Here is a 20,909-nt window from a genome sequence, read left to right on the forward strand (position 1 = left end):
TTCTTGTTGTTCTTTGTTTATAAGCATCAATTTGGATTTATTTTAATTTCGATAGCAACAGTCGAGTTATAATCGAAATATCGAAATTGTGGCAAATAAATAATAAAGCTAATAGATTAGTTAATAGATTAATATGTTGATAGACTATTGTTTTATAAAATTATTTATAACATAAGTATATTTTATAAAATTCTTTTAATTCGAAAAATTTTATATCGTATGTTCTTAAATTGCATATGAATGTTACACATTACATCGCAAGCATCATCGATATATTTTCGCGTTCACGCCAAGAAATGATTATCACACAATCTAGGCATAATAAAATTTATATAAATTTTATGAAATTTATAAATTTAGTCACAAATTCTAAATCACGCATACACAAAAAAAGATTGTCATCGTTGTTAAACTTAATTAATTTCGTTATATATATGTATATATATATATTCTACTTCATATTTTGTACTTCTAGTTTATGATATTGTACCTTATGATATTGTATCATTCTTCGATTGTTTTTCGAATATCAATATGCTGCAAAGGGTAGGTTGAAATGAAACAACATTTAATATATTTGACAGTTTCTTGTTGAATCAACGATTAATACGCAAGTAATATCACAGACGCGAAAAGCGATCTATGCGACCGCCCTTCATTGCTTTTCCGTTTACATTTGCTCCCGGAATAACAATCCGACGGAAATCCAGGTATTATTAAGGTAGCTTGTTAGTAAAAATTAAATTATAGGTCCTAAATAGATATTTGCTATCTCGGTCCCATCTCGTCGATTGCTTCAAACTGTCCGTCGGTATTTGTTATTGAAAATACTATCAGGGCTCATATTTTTAAATCTATATCATACGAAATCTATAACATACGAAAATTTTGTAATATATGTAACATATACTATATTATTTTCGTACGAGGTATTTTTCGAGAATAAGGCCCCATATTTGAGATTTCGTTGGACGACTAGGATTAGTGACACTCCAGTGATATTTTATCATGTACCTCTTCTCCGTTATTGGCTCTCGATAATGTCAATGCGATTTACAGTAAATGATAAATCAGTTGAGAACTACGTAGGAGAAACACTGAAAACGTATACGAAAAGTACGTTTTATTTGGAGCAATCGCAAACCACGTGATGTGTCACCGTCGTCCGTAACCCCTTACCACATATATCTTTCTATGTAAAAAATTATGCGGCGTGCAGAGAGAGATGTCATAACCACACAGTAAAATAGTGAAGAAATTTTTTAGAGAAAGTTACTTGTGTTCTATATGACACGCGCTACGCGGTAAGAAGTTAATTAACATAAAAATATTTACGTTATTCGCCGAATCGTGTCTCGCAGTACGATCCGAAGAATCCGTTAAATTCCAGCATAAATACGCAAGGCTATCCCATCGCGAGGATCTCGTCAATTCCCTAACAGTACGTCGCTCATTACACAAATGTAATTACTGGTTTTCACGTACCACACTTTTGTCGCGGTGCAATACACTTAAGATTCTATACAGTATACGCTTAAGACTTTAACCATCGCCGGGGAACGTCTACTAACTGAGAACGGCCTGAATGGCTTACAACGCAGATGTACATATACGTATAAATATGAGTAAATCAAATTAATATCGTGACTGGATCGTACATTTCTTCTTTTCTCTCTCTAATCTTCATGGAGATGATTTTTCCCGTTCTCTCTAAAGTAGTCATTTCCTTCGTTGCTCGTTTCTATCACTATGATCATCATTCACGGTCACGTGTCGTCGCTGTTTCTTCCTCCCCTCGCTCACCCTCGGCCTAGTTGTACTTGTCGCGAGCCCTCACTGCAATCAGAGGTAAACATCAGCGAGGAAGTTCGTGTATAGTGAATCCACTGAATCTACGGAGATCGTGCGCGATGTTGAAACAGTAGATGTAGCAATAGCGACTGCTGCTGCTGCTGCTGTGGCAGATACTCACTTTCCATGTAAAGAATCCCGGCGAGCAGACCGACCATAAACAGAAAACTCATAGTGCATACGAGAACGGTGAGCTGATTTCGCGCGCACCAAGACTTCCTGTAGACGGTAGTCGGTCTGCCGAGACCGTTCACGACCGTGAAGTGGGTGCTGCTGGCCACCGAGGCAGTGTCCATCTGCTTTGGTGCCGTTACCGTGGGCGGATGTATGGCGGCGAGATTCGCCAGATTCGCGGCCGTGAGTAGCAACGTTCCCGACGCGGCGCTCTGTAAATCGTACCACCGCAAAATTTGATTAGAATGTTATAAGATACGAAAACTCGTTTCCGAAGACTATTTATTATTTATACTTTGATTTATACGTAACATAGAAAATTTATCATTTTAATATCAGGACTGTCTGGTAAAAGACCTCTCATTAATTATATGAAAAATTAGATCTCATTAAATTAGTTTTCACATATAATGCAGCTTATAATATGGTGAACAAAAGATGTCGTAGACACAAGACTCGATAGTATTTTAGCTGTAGTGTATTTAAAAGCGCTCTGCACGAAGAGAATTATTTTTAAAATTTATCCTGAAAATATAGTAGTTGTGATACAATACAATATTTTAAAGATTTTTACCATGCACTTCAGTAAAATTAATCAAACTTATTTTATACTTTATAGTTTTATTAATGAATGAGAGAGATTTACATTAAAATTTCTCGAAATACAATGTTGTCCCACGACTATCATATTTTTAGGGTAAACTCTAAGAAAAAATTCTCTCCGTGTGTGAGTACAAGTTTTACACTTTTGATACACTATAGTTAAAAAACCATCCATTATTGAACTTTATGACATCTGTTTTTCACCACATTATAAGCTAAATTATATGTGAAAACTAACTCATTTCAGCGGTATCCAATTTTCTATATAATTAAGAGTTATTATACGATTTTTTTTTATGTATAATTTAAATTATTCGCAGAATTTTGTCTTTATTTTGAAAGTAGGTTTTAATTAAAAAAGTCAATTTATATATATATTTCTGTGAATGGTCGCGTTAAGGAGATGAAATTTACGTGTGTACTGGCAGTAGATCCTTGAGACGACGTCGACCCTCTCGAGGGGGAGTTCGGATGCAAGTGATGAGCCCAGCTTCCATTTTCGCTGTCCCTCTCGCTGCGTCCGACCAAGGACGGCCTTGGGATGTGCCAGGAAAGCGGGTTGGCGGCAGCTACCGCCGTCGTCTCGATCTGAAACCAACGTAAATCGACGTGAAGCTTCGATTGCATAAGCGATAATGCCATGCCGATTGCAGTTCTACTCTCTCGCCCGCATGTCCTCCATCTGCGACCGCGTGTCGTTTATCTGTCGCCAGAAAACATTACTCTACATATAGCTATGTGAGGTATCACCGATAAATGCATTAAACGCGCATTTAAATGGGCGGACTTTTAAACAACGATGAAATTTAATGAGCCGTGAAGATCGTTTTATTACACTGACGATTAAATTCTGTTTATATACTCTGCCACGAAAGAAGAACCAATGTATTGTGTGACGTAATTTCAAGTACCAAATCGGGATTAATTTCCTATTTCTACATTTTTCATGCAAATGTTTTTTTTTTTTTTTTTTTTTTTTAATCACTCAGGGCATATTTATCCAATTTGTCACGCCTTGTCCCGCCTTTGAAAGGTTATCGTAATTATTAATTTTTATTTTTAACATAGATGTTTTGACATGTGCGGATGATCGTATCATTTTTATCTGTTGCATCGAGCAGCATCAGGTGAGTTTCGCGAAAGCATCTTCTGCTCCCACTCTTCTTTTCTGCGAGAGGAAGATTGACGAGAATTTCGGTTCTCCTGGGGGCGTGGAACACCTCGACATTCCGGTTTGATCGTTGCATAACGCTCGTTGCACTCTCGAATTCCGCGCACTGCCGTCGCTTCGCGCGTCAAGTCCGCCGCCGTTGTTTTTGCATCATTTTCGTTCTTCGCGCAAAGAGATGAAAAGAAATTCGTCATCGTCGTCATCATCATCGTTCCTTCTCTCGTTTCCTTCGTAACGTATTTGAATCTTCGCACGCACCTGTTGTACTTTAGAATCGTACGCGCAGTTGAGCATTTCCGCGACTTCGCGCTGAGCGGAGGCGATGCGATACGACGCATCGCGGACGCCGATTACGCCAGTTAATTGGTTATTTTCGCACGTAAATCAAGTGCATTTCGCATCGGTGTGGCCTACCTTCGCGACCGGGCGCCGCCCAAGGACTGCGTCCGCTGTAAGACTTGAACGAGTTTGCGCGTTCTTTTTCGATGTTGGTTTTTCAGACGCGCACTCGCGATCGTCCCGACGGGTATGGTGACTCTAATGAAACACCGCGTTTCGTACTTGCCATTCTGCGTAATGTACATTTTCGAACGAATAAAGATTTAATTGAATTGCTGAAGCTAATAAGGCGCTAAATCATTCGCAGCAGAGAGAAATCCCAATGTAAGACTTGTATATTTACAGCGTTGATTATTATTCCTGTGAAAAAATCTTGCCTTGTCTTTAGAAATAGTACATTAAGAACTCTTGGTTCAAAGGTTACAGGAAAGGATATTAAATCTTCTTAATGATCTGTGGCGATCATTGATGCACGCCTATTGAATGTGCTTCACGCAACTTAATGATATTGACTTTAATTATATACGGATTATTCCAATTTATCTTAAGTCATTGCTCGCTATATAAACGACTGTGCTAAATTAGGAATTCAATAATGAGAGGCATATAAATTACGATACGATATATGATTGATTTATTGCACCCGTGTCACATCATTAACTGTAACAATGTTCATCATCATTATAATTCCAATAATCGAGAAAAATCTCTCTTGAACCTATCAGGAATTGTACGCATAGCGAATATAAATGGATGTGAGTAAAAATCATACATTTTTGCTAGATGATTTGGTGTTAATGCAAAATATTACATAAGTATCTATATAAATATCTAACGTGTAAAAAACATTCACAAAATGTTGAACAAAGTAATTTTATGATGAAATTATCGAAGCTAATGGCATGACGATGACGAATTCTTCGCGAGTCGGTATATCAAAAAATCCTTCATCATGCGAAAGCGAAAGGTGGGGAGAATGCGAATAGCAGAATAAGATGAGAAAGAGATAGAGAGAATTACAACATTTACGATGAGGAGTCGTTAGGAATTTTTGTGGAACTCAATACACCGGTCAGCCTCGAAGCGCCACACCTACGCCATACCCATGTAACATGATATTCTGAAACGGATTTTGAACTCTCGTATGTAGAATTTGCGTTTAAAAGATGCCAAATTGGATTTTTTTTTAAATTGCAAAGCATTTATTTTCAATATAGATATTTGTTACATCAAAAATGAAGAAAAAGATCAGATGCTTTTTTTTCAAAGAATCTTGAAAAATGCGTACATTCAATATGAAAACTCTCCTATCTATGTTGTAAAGAAAATCTTTTAATTTTGATAATCTTTTTTTTCTAAAAATGTTATCTTTTATATTTAAAATAAAATTCACCGAGATAGACATCTCTGAATGTTCTTCATGAATGTTAGCTTTTATGTCTTCATTCATATTTATTTGCTTCCTATATAATTCTTGATAGAGTCAAAATTTTTTTCAATTATTGGAACTATAAAACTATAAAACTAAATTTGATAAATGTAAATTTCTAATTGTAAATTCCAATTATTTACCATGCGTGAATAATTTTTCACGGAAATCTGAAAAAAAAATCGATATTTTTAGAGATTCGAATTTTTTTTGTTTTTCAGAATGAAATTTTTCTAAGTCTCCGCAGAAATTTTTTCAAAAATCTTGGTATATTTTCTGAAGAATTCGAAATAGTGCTCCAAAAATTCTATTGAAAAGTATTAAAAAATTAATCTTGATTAAAATAAAAAATCTTAAATCTTCACGAATCACAAAAACAGAATTCGCATTTTACGTCTTCGAGTCTCTATTATTTTACGCTTCTAGAATTAATTAAAATTAATTAATTCTGGAAATAATTGGAACTCTTTAGAAAAGCTTAGTACTGAAATTTCGAAAATAAGACGCTAACACTTTTCCAGAGATAGGGCATCAAGATAATATTAACTGAATTTGCGAAACATTCGAAAAGAAAAACAGAATAATGTGTGCCATCTTACTGGTAGTTGAAAAGTAATATTGCACACGCAGAGAAATTTGGATCAGAATGTCCTTGGTGTCTGTGTGATTAAGGTACAACATTAAAGTTTGAGACTGGTGCATATGTCGGGCATTATGAAAATGCATGCTCAGCTCGCGGCACTCCATTAATTGTGTCGCCAATTTTTTAAGGCGGCACTAGTCCTCATTTCCGTGATCTTCTCGGGTAATTATGCTGTCATCGTGCAAGCTTGTCGTTGCAATCTTCCAAGAATGTAATAAATATGATCTTCGAGGTGAGCTTTCATCTGCAGCAAAGTTGAATATAATTATCGATAGAGCGTTATCGCAGTATTTGGAGCAAGGTTATTTGCTTTAGAAAGAAAAATCTTTTCTTCATTAAGATTATCGGGCTCACAGGAACGCGTGATCATAGGACAAATGTTAAATGCCGTAAAACTCCTTGCGCAGTATTAAATGGTTAATAACGGTTTATAACATCAATGCCGCATATGGCACCGCCGTAATCATCTTTATTGTCCACTTCTAATGTAAACGTCCTCATTAAAAGACAGCACTCGGTTTACTTGCCATTAACGAAGATCCCTACCATCACGTGCAACAGTGGAACGGTAGTGTCCGTAATGAACGTTACATTGCGTTTTTTTTTCTACGTTTATTGTTCACGATTCTATGAATAATCCATTGACATTATGCCAAGTGTACACCATTCCATTTGATTCATCCCGTTATTGTTAAGCGACGCCAAGCGGCTCACGATGAGTTTCCTTCGCGATCTTATCGCGTTGCCTTTTTCCTGTATTATGTAAGGACTCGTAAAAAGAAACCAACGCACAAGTTGGAATTCAATATCGTCATGAGACATATAGATTGACTCATTAATTGACGACATTGTTGCACGTTCACGGGCAAAACTTTTGATATTGAAGACGCGGAGCTACGTCACTCTGCACCTAAGGGCATATTTCCTCGTTATCGATGGTCCCCGATAGTCTATTTCGCTCATAAGTTGCGAACGAGCGTCACCTCGCCGGATGCGTGGACACTAATGAGCGTAAAAAGATATATGTTACAAGGTAGCGATAACAAACGTCGCCAAGTAACCTTGTGCATCTTGAAACGGATTATTTTACACTCGTGCGTCGATCGTTCTGATTTATCGAACCGATTGGTAGACTTGCGGAAGCGACAACTTATCCATCACGCACTTCACAGCTGTTACTTTTACTGGCATAATTATACATTTTTCGCTTTATACGCATTTCACTATACACGTTTGCGAGCCACTGCGTCGTAAAATTGGCCGTACTTTCCAATACACGTGAAGCGAGAAACAAATTACGAAATGTCTTTGAGGGAGAAATATATCACAGCAGATTGATGTAAATCTCATTTAAAACAGAGGATTGAGATATAGCAAATTCAGACTCAATTCTTTCCATGGTGACACGTAATGTCATCTTGCAATAAAAACTTCGTACATATATGTATATATATATATATATATATTTAACTACATTTCTCACGTCCGAGCAGTATTGCATACTCTAGGTCCTCCGCTCTCTCTTTTTGTCAGTAATATTTTTTATTTTATATGAATATTCATACAACACTTAATATCTGTTAAGAATGATTTGTGAATATAAACTTATATAAATTATAACTTACTATTGGAGATAGTGAACTAATTAAATTTAATGGTCTGATTAACGTGCAATTCTTTGAATAAATTAGACTCGATAAAATACATCGCTTCTTTATTTTAAAAGCGCGACGATTCTTTATGGAATTAAATTAGATCACTTTTGATAAAGTATTGTTTACTTAACTTTTATTTATAATAACTCGAAAGTAACATTTTTTTAGTTACCAATTTCAAAGTAAAGGCAAGTAAGTTTACCACTTTTGAAATATATCATAATATCGGACCACATAAGATGTAACGTAGATGGGTATACATCTCATGCGATACAATTTTTTATGATAATATGTCAAAGTGTATATTTAAAACACAACGCATATTATACGTGATTAAATAAATTGCTTCAGGATTAAGAAATTTTACAGATAATTAAAATTTTTTTTACTGTAGACAAGAAATTAAGACTGTAACTCCGCGAATTAGCATACTTCATCATGTATTACATGTACCTTGTCAAGTATGAGTGAAAGGTTATCGGCATGGTCAGTTCCGTACTTTGCGACTACCTTTCTTCCCCAGGCATTATTCAAGGATATATTTAATAGCGAGTAAGACGTATGTTTTATCACGAATCTAGCACACCACATCTGTGTCTGTTGAGCTGCTGTAATATCTTCATTAGAACGCCAGTTAAGAATCAAAACTTCATTAGTCTGCTTATTGTGCAATTACATAAGTCTATTTGGCTTTAATTTTTTTTATCTGAAAAGAATTATCTAAACTTCGCTAAAGAACGATCAAAGTACCTCTTTTCTTCTTATATTAAATATTTTACATACTTATCAAAGTAAATAGTGTCACATAAATAACTTACGGAAAATTAGTTAGGTGTAATTTAATAATATTACAAGGAACTCAACAGACATTTAAAGTAGCGTCATGTGTTATGGTGACTGTAGCTTTTCAAGGTATATACACGAGGAGTGCTCTTCAGTATCTCTTGCGTAATTTATCATACATTTTGCAACATTGCCACATCGTTTCGAGAATCGCAGTGAGGATTTATGATCGTTGTTAAGGCAAACAAACTTGCCAATTTCTTGCAGCATTCTGTAATTCGAGATGCATCGATTGGCAGACTATCGTTCGGCAAGACTATCAGTAGGATTATCGTTCATCTCGAATCCTTGGATGTTTGAATCAGCTTTGTAATATGTTTGTGCACTAATAAAGACATCTGAATGCGTTACGTAGATAATTATGAAATGGATTTATGATTAAAAAGAGAGCTTTTACTTCGACGCAATTATTTCGCGTGCGTCGCGCATCGATCGTTGCGTTTTACACCTAAGAAATGCTGAGAACGCCAGATAAATTAAGGTGAGAATTTCCCTCGACGAAAAGAATTGCTTTCATCAATTCCTTTACTAACGAGAAAAATGTGCTTAATGCAATGAGGTACAGAGATACTCGCATGAGATGAGAATGGTGAGTGATAAACTTGAGTTTTCATACCGAGAACAAAGCTTTACGTTTGTCGACGGTCGTCGCACATTATCAGATCGAATTACACATGGTTGCAAAATTTGATTATATAATTGTGCGTGAAATGTTTTTCATTCCGTAATGCTCTAGTTCTCGCGCACTTTCATTGCGGACTTTGGAAACTGAAAAGTAACTGATAATTGATACGTGTAATATATTATTATTCTTTTCATTCTTTCGTTAACTTGTAATTGGCTCAATTACAAGGAAATATAATAATCCTACTTTTTAAATCCTATTTGATATGTTCAAATTTACTATATTACTTTTTTATATCGTTTGGATTAATATGATCAAAAAATTCTAAAAATTTTTTATAGGAAAGAGATTTTATCTTATATATAACATAAGTCATCAAATATCAGAGAAAAAATGTTTAAATAATATATTAGTAAGAAATTAATAACATTTTTGTTAAGAAATTAATAACAATTTCAAATACACTTGATCAACAGAATTAAATATCGCTTGTGTACAACATCTGTTTGCTATGTATATTGAGAGATATAATTTATTAATTGTTCCAAGTCTATTACCGTTTTGGAGCATTGCTATTAATAACGATCTGATTTACAAGGACGCTTATCGAAAGAAACGTAAGAAATATGATGTAAATTGATTTTGCTCATCTGTCCTTACTGTCTTCCTTTTTCCTTGTTTCATATCTCGGATAGTCGACCCCGAAGTTAATTTGATTGCCAATTAGTAGATACCAGATCAATTTGCAAGAAAAAAAAGGTCGTCGCGACATGCTGGCATACAATGAAAGATTGAGCGATCTAAATGAGAACTATGTATCTCAAGTTCTTATTAGTAATTATTCATTTGTTATATTACAAGTGCTTACAGGTTGATTAAAACTGATGTGAAGGCTTATTATATTTAAAATATGACTTATAAAGTCATATTGACTACTAATTTCCTGGAAAGTCAAACAATTCTATAATTATATCCTCAAATGATTTTATAGAAATTATGCGTGTACATTCGCATATAAAAGAGATGGTATAACTTGAGAAAACACGGCTAATTCTCTCGAAAGGCTTGAGAGACATGCTTAAATGTTTAACATTAGCGATTGTTACGGGAAGATGAAAGTCGTCGCGTTAGACAGACACGTGCTCTGAGTTCACATTCGACAAGCGTTCAAAGAGTAGGAAGAAAACCATTTCCTGAAGCGGACATTGCGTATTTGCGTGTTGGATGCGCGCAAACCATACGGCATATGGACTCGAGAGTTTTCACCGTTCTGTTCCTCCTGCCATAATTCATTTTCTCGTAGCAAATGTCCATCATAGTAATTTTACCGCTGTGACGATGCGGAGACTACGTAAGAATTACACGACTTCCTGTAATCTGACAACAGAGCAAGTTGTATCATTTTCCAACGTTACGCGCAATGTGTATGCAACGAATTAATTGGATTACAAATAAAGTCTGCGCGTATATCTCGACAGATCATTTATAACATCATTTGAACAATGAACTGGAAATTGTAAAATTCACACAAATATAGGCATCAAGACCCATCTTGATCGAATATGGTTCTCTTGGCTTAATTATGTTGAACATTTCTCTTGGTTAATTTTTTTTAATTTTCTTTATATTATATATCGCCTATAAAAACGTTCTTTCAACATATACTACGATTAATAGTATCACATGCCTCGGTGTTTGAATTGGTAAAAAAACGCATGAAATGAAGGAAATCAAGATTCGAATCTTGACTGAGGTAATATTTTTCGCAATAAATTCTTTATAGTGTTTCAAAGATGCTTATTAGCATCAGTAATATTAAATTGCTTGTCTGTAATTTGTGATATTACGTAATCCAGCTTTAGTTTAGGATTGTGTTTCAAATCGACAAATAATTAGTGCGCAATTTGCTTGAACTTGTAAAATTTATACAAGTGTATTATTAGGCATCAAAACCTATCTTGACCGAATATGACTCTCTTCGCTTATTTGTGTTTACGATCATGGTGTTTGTGTATAACTAAATAAACAGTTTAATCTGCTTCTTAGAAGGAAGTCATTCTTTCTGTATCTTTTTACAATACAATATATTCTTTTTTTACTTTGCACAACTACATTTTGAATAATATATATAATAATCTCAATTGACTAACCACAAGAGTTGACTAATCACAAGAAATTTATATTCCTAATTTATTATTTATAGAGATGCTTTGATAGTATTACGTTATGTATCTTCTTTCGTAGGCACACATTTATAATTTAATTAATCTTAATTATTGACATCTAGTGTAAACTAAATACCTATCGTACATTTTTTCCCACCCGTGCCAACATACAATCGGCCGTTTATCTTCGTTAATCTCCATTTAGACCTTCGGCGTAGCCTGTGGCGATTTGTCAAACGTAAGTAGAGGCTTAGCACGCGATAGACGTTAATTTCGTATCATAAGTTTCCGATGCCCATAATTCACAACATCCTCGACACCTTTTTACGGGTGTCCTCATAATTTCGCGGATTTTGCAATTTTTCGATACCCGTTTGTCCTTGATGCCGAGAAGGAAAAGAGCTAATCAATTATAATCGCCGTTTCTTTCCTCACGTCGCGTCGCTGAGCGCAACGCAATGCAAATACTTTCTTACGGCCATGACGCTTACAAATCTCAACAACTTTCTTTTTCCGTGGTTTAACCACAAAGATTCGACAGATGACACAAGATGTATGTATATAATACCTGCGAGCGATACTCAACACCCGCTCACCTTCTGCTTTCGATCACTTTCTTTTCCTGCCTAAGGGCAATTGAGAAATTTCGTTTTCTGGGCAATCGACGGTGATTTCGATGAAATAGAGCGTGGACAACTCTTCGGATATAACTCTTCGGACAAGTGTTGGTTGGTGAATAGTGGACCACTTCCTTGTTCCGATACTCGCTAAGATATTATCAGAAATTCTAGTGTAAGTGATTCTAACGATATATATATCAATATCAAAAGAATCATCATACTATAAGTTCTACATCGTTACGATCGCTTTCTTCTTTTTCACACATGAGATTTAACGGTCACGGTTGATGTCGTAAGATTGCTTTAATATATAGTCTTCCGTGCTACGCACGACGAAACTGCTTATTAAGACGAGCGACGGTGGTTGAAGGACAATATCGTGAACAAAATAATACTCGTATTTTATTAATCGCAATCGTCACGCTATAAAATGTCAGAAGCGACGGACTCGGAGTCTGTACGATTTAATCGTTGGCTTGAACCTTCTCTAGATCGTCATGGATTTTAGAATCAGATTTATTTGCATTTACAATGTAAATAAAGAAAGCCCGACAGAACGGCCATAAATTGTAAAGATTACGTCCAACATCGTGCCAAATGATGTTAAAGCCAGCTTCACATTTTCTTCTTGTCTCTCATTTCTGTTTTGAATTTCGATACAAGTCTAAGTTGATATTACCGAATTTAGTTATCAATCACTCTCGAAATTGATCGATCGTGTCGTAATCCATCATAGTTTTTATGCGCAGATGACGTGTGATGTTTTATCGTATTTGATCTCAAGGCCGTTCGCAAATTAGAATGTGTTAGAATTAGTTGTTTATTAAAACAAAGGACGTTTTGGAAAGTGGCATTCTAGACTGGGATAAGGAGAAAACTGTTTGATGTTGAAACTTGTGATTATACACGATCTGCGTTTATGAGAATTAAAGATCGATAGGTTTTAACCTCGGTTTCAATGAACGAAGATGTTAATTATGAAGCAAATGTTGGATTGCAACATGTGCAATATGCTTAACTTAATCAAACGGTCCTTTCTTGACAGTCTTATTTTTTTTCCATTAAGATTTCCGACACATGATTGTAAATATCGGAATATCCCGAGGATGTGACACAAAGGTCGAAAGAAAGTTCGGTACACATCTTTCAGATCACGCAACCTAACGAAATATTTCCTCAAGGAATTCGACAGTTCTGATGGTTATGTAATTGTGGTGTAAACGCGGTGTAACGTTTAGCGGTTTGATGTGATAACATTACTTAGTCATCGTTTTCGGCTCTTTCTATTGAGTATGTGCCACCTTGACGTGCTTCGCTGGCTATCGAAATCAGTTCCTGAAATTGTGTCGAGTGACAACCGGTATGCAACTTGAACGAATTGTAAGTTATAAATAAAAGTTTTTAAAGTCTTGTGATATAAAGTAGTTTATATTATGTAAGTCATTACATAATAATACATATAAATGATATATACACAGTTAAGATAAAATATTATAGATTGAAAAATGATCAAGGGCATGTTAAAAATTGATTTTTTAAATATATAGTATCTATCAAATCTGCCACGTTAGTATTTTTATCATATGACAAAATGATAAATGATAAATTAATAATTTTTAGTTTTTTTTTCACCGTTTATATATAAATGAAAAAATTCGATTGAAATCATTAATTTATCAATAAAAATCGACTATCATATGATAAAATCCAATCCACGAGTAAATTTGATTAAATAAACAAAGTAGCTTAATATTAAAGTTTTATTTTTTTCATATACGAAGAAGAATATTGTTAATTGATTTTTGTTCCGTTTAAAGTAATTTTTGTACTACAATGATTATACATATGTATCATCGTTTTTAGTGATTAAAATCAATAGAGCAATTTTTTTATCATTTCTTATCAAGAAATGATAATCTTTGCTTAAAATAAAGTATTAATAATATTGATTTGATCCAATTTATTTTTTAATCTTTAATGAGATCTTGAAATCAATTCTCCAAATATTTGTTACACGACGAAACTTCTGGAGCTTTCCATGTGACAGCCAAAAGGAAAAATATGAAATAACTCGCTTAGGTGTTAATTTGTGTCTTGCTGCGTGCAGATAAAAAATTATTTGTCCCACCGAAGGATCCTGTTCTTAAGCGAATTCGCGTCCAAAATGAATTGCATCCAGGTCTTACATAAATCCAATTTGTAACCTGCCGTGTAGCGATTTTTCATCCCGTCACGCAGCTAATGCGACGCGCAATTATATTTTGTTGTGCGACGAATAATCCGATCAATGGTGAAAAGGAAGACGCTCGTTAATAATATAATTGAGTCTCCAACGGAAGAATTTAGTAAATAGTTTCTCTTTCATTCTTGTAGTCGGATGTTAATGTCATGGAACTTCCCTACATAGTCGGTATGTTGCAATCAGTCGAATAATTCTGTTGCAAGATGTATGAGGGGGATTCGACCGCGAGACGAATCATGTGTTAAATGTGAACGCGAAAGTGAAATCCTCGGATCATTCTGTCGATCACGTTCCTCGTAAGGCTAAAAGAGTCTTAATCTACAATCCACGACTTTTCTAAAGAGATTTACCCTCTCGGAATGGATTTCTAATCCTTTCTGAGACGGACAAGACAAAAAAATATTCTTGACATACTTAATTATTGTCGCAGCCTTATGCAATATAAAAATAAAACAATATTGAGTCAACAATAAAATTAACTTATTGTCTTGACATAAAAGTATAAAACGTATGTAAATTTAAGTTTATATATTTTTATGTTTAAAATAAATCTTTACCCATACAATGTTATAACTAAGGTAACCAAAATTATGCTGTAAAAATCTCTTTTTAAGCACCTAAAATATGCTTTGTGAAATTGAAAAAATGCCCTAAAGAAAGGAATATATGCATTTGAAAATTACTTTTTATCGCACAAATTTTCAAAATATTAATTAAGTTCTTTACTTATAATAACGTAATCATAAACTTAAATTAGAAAACGATGTGAAATATACAATAAAAATAGATAAAATATGTAAATACTGTGCATGTGTGGACGAAATATGCAAAAATATGCTGTAATATATACGGCTCAAAATGCATAATTTCTTATGAAACAAATTTGTATTTATTTCTTTATTAGTCAAATAAAAAAAAAGATGCCCTATACATATTTGGTTGCCCTAGTTATAACGCATGATGCTGGTACCGTAGTATTTGGCACGAAATTGATATCCAAGATTATTTTATTTTAGATTAAAAATTTTTCTTTTAAGAGTAAATATTCCTCGGTTACAATAATAATAAACAATAAATATGATTGTCTCTATATCGATCCTATTTTATGATATAGAAGAGTAATAAGCATTTAAAATCTTTTCTATAGGTGCATAAACTGTAAGAAGTGACTAAACGCTAAATAATTTTATAGGATAACTCCGTATATACGCCGCACCTATCAAAAACTTAATTTATTAAGTATTATTTACTATGTTTAAAGTAAACGAACTATATCAGTAAATACTTTGTATTGTCTACTACTATGAAAAAAATATTAGAAATCCAAAATATATATATTTATTTTTCGTATTAAAAAATGAACTTTTTGAAACCCTTGCATTTTTGCCCTATATCCCGTAGGGGTGGGATATATGGCTACTCGTAGGAGGAGGGGAGGGTATGTACGGCTCATGAAAAATTTATAAATAATTCTTATAAATAAGACGTAAAATTACACAATAACTTATAAAATGCGTTTATAAAGTTTTATTAAGGAATAAGAATGATAAATATGTATATGAAGTAATAAATAATAATTACAATCTTTCTGTATATGTATATTACAAATGTTATGACATGAGATATATATTTCATGTAATGCGTTTATTGCATTTAGTGCACTGAATTCAATCTGTGCACTTTATATGCTTTTTACAAGACAACCAACTAAACAAAGAATACGAAAGCAAAGCACTCATATCTTGCTATACAACACATGCTTTACTATTCTTCTACACGTATGTATCACGAAATAACCACTAAATCTTTTACATGCCCTACAGTAATCATTTTATGTAGATTATAATTTATGATGGCGTTACTTATTACAGTGATAAATCGATTCAACTCACAATAATTTCATTAATATTAATAGAAGAAGCTGAAATCATAACACAATACTAATATAACATGTAACAGTAGTTGCGGGAAAATTACCCCCCCACTCCTCCTATTTTTTCTGATCTTTTGCGGCGTAAATCCCAGCGCGGCGTATTTGTCGAAGTTACCCTATTTAAAAATTGGATGTATTCAATTTTTTTACACGAAACATTTAATTTTTACATTAAAAATATATGTAACAGCGATTTTTAAAATATATATTTATTTAGAGCAATAAATTGTATTTAATACTTTTTTTATGTCTAAATATTATATATTCATAATTTCATGTATTTATTATTAAAATTCATGATCTAAAGGGAAGTTGTGCGCTACTACTAAACTTTGAACACGATATTTTTTGTAATCGTCAGATTCTTCATTGACTTCGCCGCGTTGCTTGAGGTCGAATTAATTACTAAATCTAACGATGATAATTTTATATTTGCAATCTTTTAATGAATAATTTCTATACGATAGTCGAAACTTTATTATTTGATAAATTATTCTTGGTTATTCTTGTCAGTTCGACGTTCGCGCTTGAAGGTTGCTTTGAACACATTAAGCACAAGGAAGCGATCGTTTCTGACACGCCGCTGCAGTTTGCATGCTAAACAAAGTGATAGGTTAGTACATTGCTAATTTCCTACACATGGCTAATTTGTCCTGTGAATTCATTCGCATACGGGAATAAATATTGTGTTTTCGTTCGTTCGTTCGATATAGATGTGAACGACGCGTGACGCATTTTTCGTCGTGACGTTATTTTACTCGTTCTTTTTCCTCTCACAATGACGTTAAGTACTAAAGTTAACGTTTGCCTTTGAGCACTTCGCAACCACTTTTGCGCCTTCGAGGCGTGCCGTGAGGAAAAAGGGAGATTATACCTTGCATGACTAGTCGTTCGGCAAACGACACTCGTTTTACACATGCATTTCTCCTGTCCACACCTCTTGAAAATCTGAGATAAGAAACACAAGCAAATAATTGAAATTTTCTACTCGCTCCATTATAAATAGCACATTTATAGTACATCGTAGAAAAAGATCAGATTCTGATAAAAGCCGTTTGTGTAACAGCATTTTTTATCCGTAGAGAATCATTGCACTATCATATTAATGATTGATATCGCGTATGTATAATAAATGATCGATACCTTCGAATTTAATTGGCAGTCCTCTATCTTTTTCGATCGACATATTATTGCGAGATATCACTATAAGATAGGCGCTGACATTAAGATTCGATCATTATCTAGCTGTCATCTTAGGTATTTTGTTTACTCATCAGTCTTGCCATTTGAATAATATTTAGGGCGATGCTTGCGCAAATTACACATATACGATACGACACAGAAAAGGGGCGAAGTCATAAATCACTCTACAGTTACTTTTCATTCTACAGCAAAAGTTAAACGTGGGACGAGATGGCCAGAAAGGCATAAATTAAGATTTAAAAAAAAAATATCGGACAAAGTGTCTGGAGAATTAAAATTTATGACAATTGGGTGTATTATTGGGATGTCAAAATCTTATTGCTTCACGCGTAAAACATCACCCAAAGAAACCTGTCTTGTAATAAAATCTAGATGAACTTTAAACCAAAGGGCTCGAAATGTATAAAGTTTTCGTTAGTCATTAAAATTTTCTTCGGTCGTAAATTAAAATCCCGAAGAATTTATGTCGGACAAAAGCAAGGTCTGTCACGATAACGTTTTGCTGTGCTACACCTCACGTGCGCCTCACCTGGACGCGTAATCGCGCAAGTGAAGTCGTAAACATTAAAATTATAAGAATTATGGAACTTACGCGTGAGATGATTAATGGCTCACAGGTGGCTGCTTACCGCCTTGTTGAGATCTCTCGTTCAACCTGCGGCGGTAGAAACACGTAGATTGTTCGCTTGCGACAGCACCCGCATCCGCGCTTTATTTCTTTGACCTTAACGTCGAATCGTTATAAAAGACTAACGTACGAACGCTCATAAATTGCGAACGAGACTTCAGAATTAAATTAGCGATCGACAGACAGGGAAACGCACGGCGCGGCGTAGTGTTACGGAAGAAGGCAATAATGAGGAGAATTTTATTAATTATTATCAAGGCGGAATTAAAATTTTCTAGGAAACATATGTCGTTTTGCATTTTTTATGATATGCATACGCGATGAGGTTGAAATATTCTACGATTGCTCCGAGCGTGAAAGTTTAAAGTATCGGTGGTATATAAGTGAAACTGAATCTTTTATCATGAATAAATCAATGGCGTGTTTCGCGGCTGTTGTACGGGTTCTGGTAAAAGTCGCATTATTACGCACGCGACGTTATTCTAATTAGCTGCTATTAATGCTAAGGCAAACTTGGCGTCACAAACGTGAACGAAGGAGTAAGTCGGATCGTTTCCAGTTACGGAGCACCGCGCACCGCAGTCTGTCGAACATAAAACAAAACCGAAAGAAAATTATACACTCAAACGCCTTACAAAAACCGGAATAATCAAACATATAGGGTATCCTGAAAACCGTCATTTTATTTTTAATACGATAAATTCTTACGAAAGTAGACTTTTTTTTCTAAACGAGAGTCGAGAGATACTTCCGTATCGGAGAAATTGTGTAATTATGCGTGACGCGCGCTATTGTTGAGCTGCATCTTCAAATGCAAGTGAAGTTAATACCTGCTATCTCAGGGAGCACAGGGATTCTCACGGATAACAATTACTATACAGTTAACGTAGAATATCAGCTAGCTGGTGAGCGTTCGGAAAGACTTTTTATCTAATGCGATATTTTCTTCTGTTACTTTCGACATGGGATGCATTTACATGAGAACAATACTGCCCTTCGTTTCCCAACTGGTAATGAGGTTGTAGAACCCCGTTTTTTGCGTTACATAAAACTTGGATGGCTATCAAGCTTATTAAGTTATTTGCGGTGAACGGTATTACAGTGTGTAGTTGTACACGTTGCCCATGAACCTAGTTCATTCGACGCCTTTTACCGGAATACCTCGATTATTAAAATCGCGTCGCCCGTTAAGGCTTGCCACACGCGTACGTGCGTTGAACTTGTTCCTCACACCGTAGTTCGTGTACATGACCGTAGTTCTGCGTAACAGATACCTTTCAAGTATCAAGATCTCGCCGTCATAAATCATCCAGCCGAAGTCCGTGACCAAAATGAATCTAACGTTCGCGTGCATGTACACGTGTACATTTTTCCGAATTTCTACTAGACGGAAGTTGTTTGCGCCAGTGAATAGAATCGAGTTTATTTGCACCTCTCATTTTACGATGCAGAAAAGTCATCGGTAAACGCGGGTATAATTAATGGCGTAAATATATTTTCGCTTTTAGAGTTTTGTCAAAAGCTATTTTGTTGTAAATGCGTATGTCCTATTAGCTCATTAGTTCGTTCCGATTGTTTCGTCGGATGCGATTTCTGATTACGCTCGTGGTTCCCTTTATGCCGCGATGTGTTTTCTCGCCGAATCAAGAGACACTCATCGCGCAACCGTGAAAGTGGCTTCGGGTCTCGCAAGCCACGTTGATCGCCGATACAGAGATCGAAACAAGGATGAGCAGCAGCCACCTGAATGGCGGAAGGAACGGTGAAATAGAAAGCCAGCGACCGATAAAAAACGAGAGACACGCGTGATTTCCGCGACGTTGCGACTTCCCCTTCATACTCCCCCTCCGTTATCCCGAACATCGCCGACGAGGTAAGATGTTACTACATCGAGGATTGGATTATCGAGTAGCAGCTGCCGCGCAATGGACTTACGTCTCTAATGATATCCTGGCCGCTGTTGGAAACCTCTTCCACTTTGATACGAATAGCCGACATGCTACGAGGCGTCGTTCCCTCGTGAAGCCACCCTGATAGAATACTCTCTAAGTTGTTATCAAAAGATGATGCTTCCTGGATCTTCATCAGTATTATCCGGGAGCCGTTCCTCGTCAAATGTTCTCACGAGATCACCACTCCTTGACGTATCGGCTAGTGATCTCCCTTGTACTAATTCACGGATTCCACAAGAAACCCACCGTCGGTCACCCTCAAAGAACGAATCGATTTCTCGCGCGAGTGCTCCGTGCGTGACTATCTAAGAGGGAGAGAAAGAGAGAGAGAGATCGTTATGAAGCGCGTGTATCCTAAGAAATGTGATTTAGAAGACAGAGTCAAATCGGAGCTCGCTGTCCTCTCTTCTCTCGGAGCAGGACAATGTCTCGTCGTCTCGTCAACTTAATTTTCCTTCGGATGTGCGCGAGCGCAAATTGCTTTCGATCTTTTCGCGAAAATCTTGCACGGAATCACCACGGAGGGACGACCGGTAGTGTGCTGGTCACTGTCGCATATAATATGTGTGTGACGCGCGTTCCGCGTCTGTTAAGAAGAGTACCGCACGCCGAGTATCGTCGTGATCGTCTCTCTCGCACGCGTGCGACTAGAGCCGCCGCCGCATCTGGCCTTTGGACTGGCTGGCATCAGTCTACCAGATCGGTTTTATACCTTCGTATCTCCCACTCTCGTGGACGTGCGAGCGCGCTCGTGCTCGCTCGCTCGCTCGCTCGCTTGCTCGCATCGCGGCACGTCGATTCTGCACACGGGCAGTTCCACCACGGTCGAGAGG

At 35.7% G+C, this 20,909-nt stretch overlaps 2 protein-coding genes across 2 annotated transcripts in view; one reads left to right on the forward strand and one right to left on the reverse strand.

Moving 5' to 3' along the window:
• The window catches only part of nudC (nuclear distribution C, dynein complex regulator), an 86,121-nt gene that overhangs the window by 2,031 nt on the left and 63,181 nt on the right, over positions 1-20,909 (forward strand). The window lies entirely within an intron of this gene.
• On the reverse strand, positions 573-20,738 carry LOC108723823 (uncharacterized). Its single transcript, XM_018449829.1, has 4 exons — positions 20,060-20,738; positions 3,043-3,216; positions 1,973-2,237; positions 573-1,836 (listed from the first exon to the last, which is right to left on the reverse strand). Exons 1-4 carry the CDS (start codon positions 20,207-20,209, stop codon positions 1,811-1,813), a joined length of 615 nt encoding a protein of 204 aa, XP_018305331.1. The 5' UTR covers positions 20,210-20,738; the 3' UTR covers positions 573-1,810.

The sequence above is a fragment of the Mycetomoellerius zeteki genome, unplaced genomic scaffold, assembly GCF_001594055.1.
Source record: "Mycetomoellerius zeteki isolate Tzet28-1 unplaced genomic scaffold, Tzet1.0 scaffold25, whole genome shotgun sequence".
Taxonomy (NCBI): domain Eukaryota; kingdom Metazoa; phylum Arthropoda; class Insecta; order Hymenoptera; family Formicidae; genus Mycetomoellerius; species Mycetomoellerius zeteki.

Coding starts and splice junctions, on each gene's coding strand:
- LOC108723823 (XM_018449829.1), bottom strand. CDS start 20,209: ATGAAGATCCAGGAAGCATCATCTTTTGATAACAACTTAGAGAGTATT. Junction 3,217..20,059: donor GCCAGGATATCATTAGAGAC/GTAAGTCCATTG, acceptor CGTTGGTTTCAG/ATCGAGACGACGGCGGTAGC. Junction 2,238..3,042: donor GATCTACTGCCAGTACACAC/GTAAATTTCATC, acceptor TACGATTTACAG/AGCGCCGCGTCGGGAACGTT.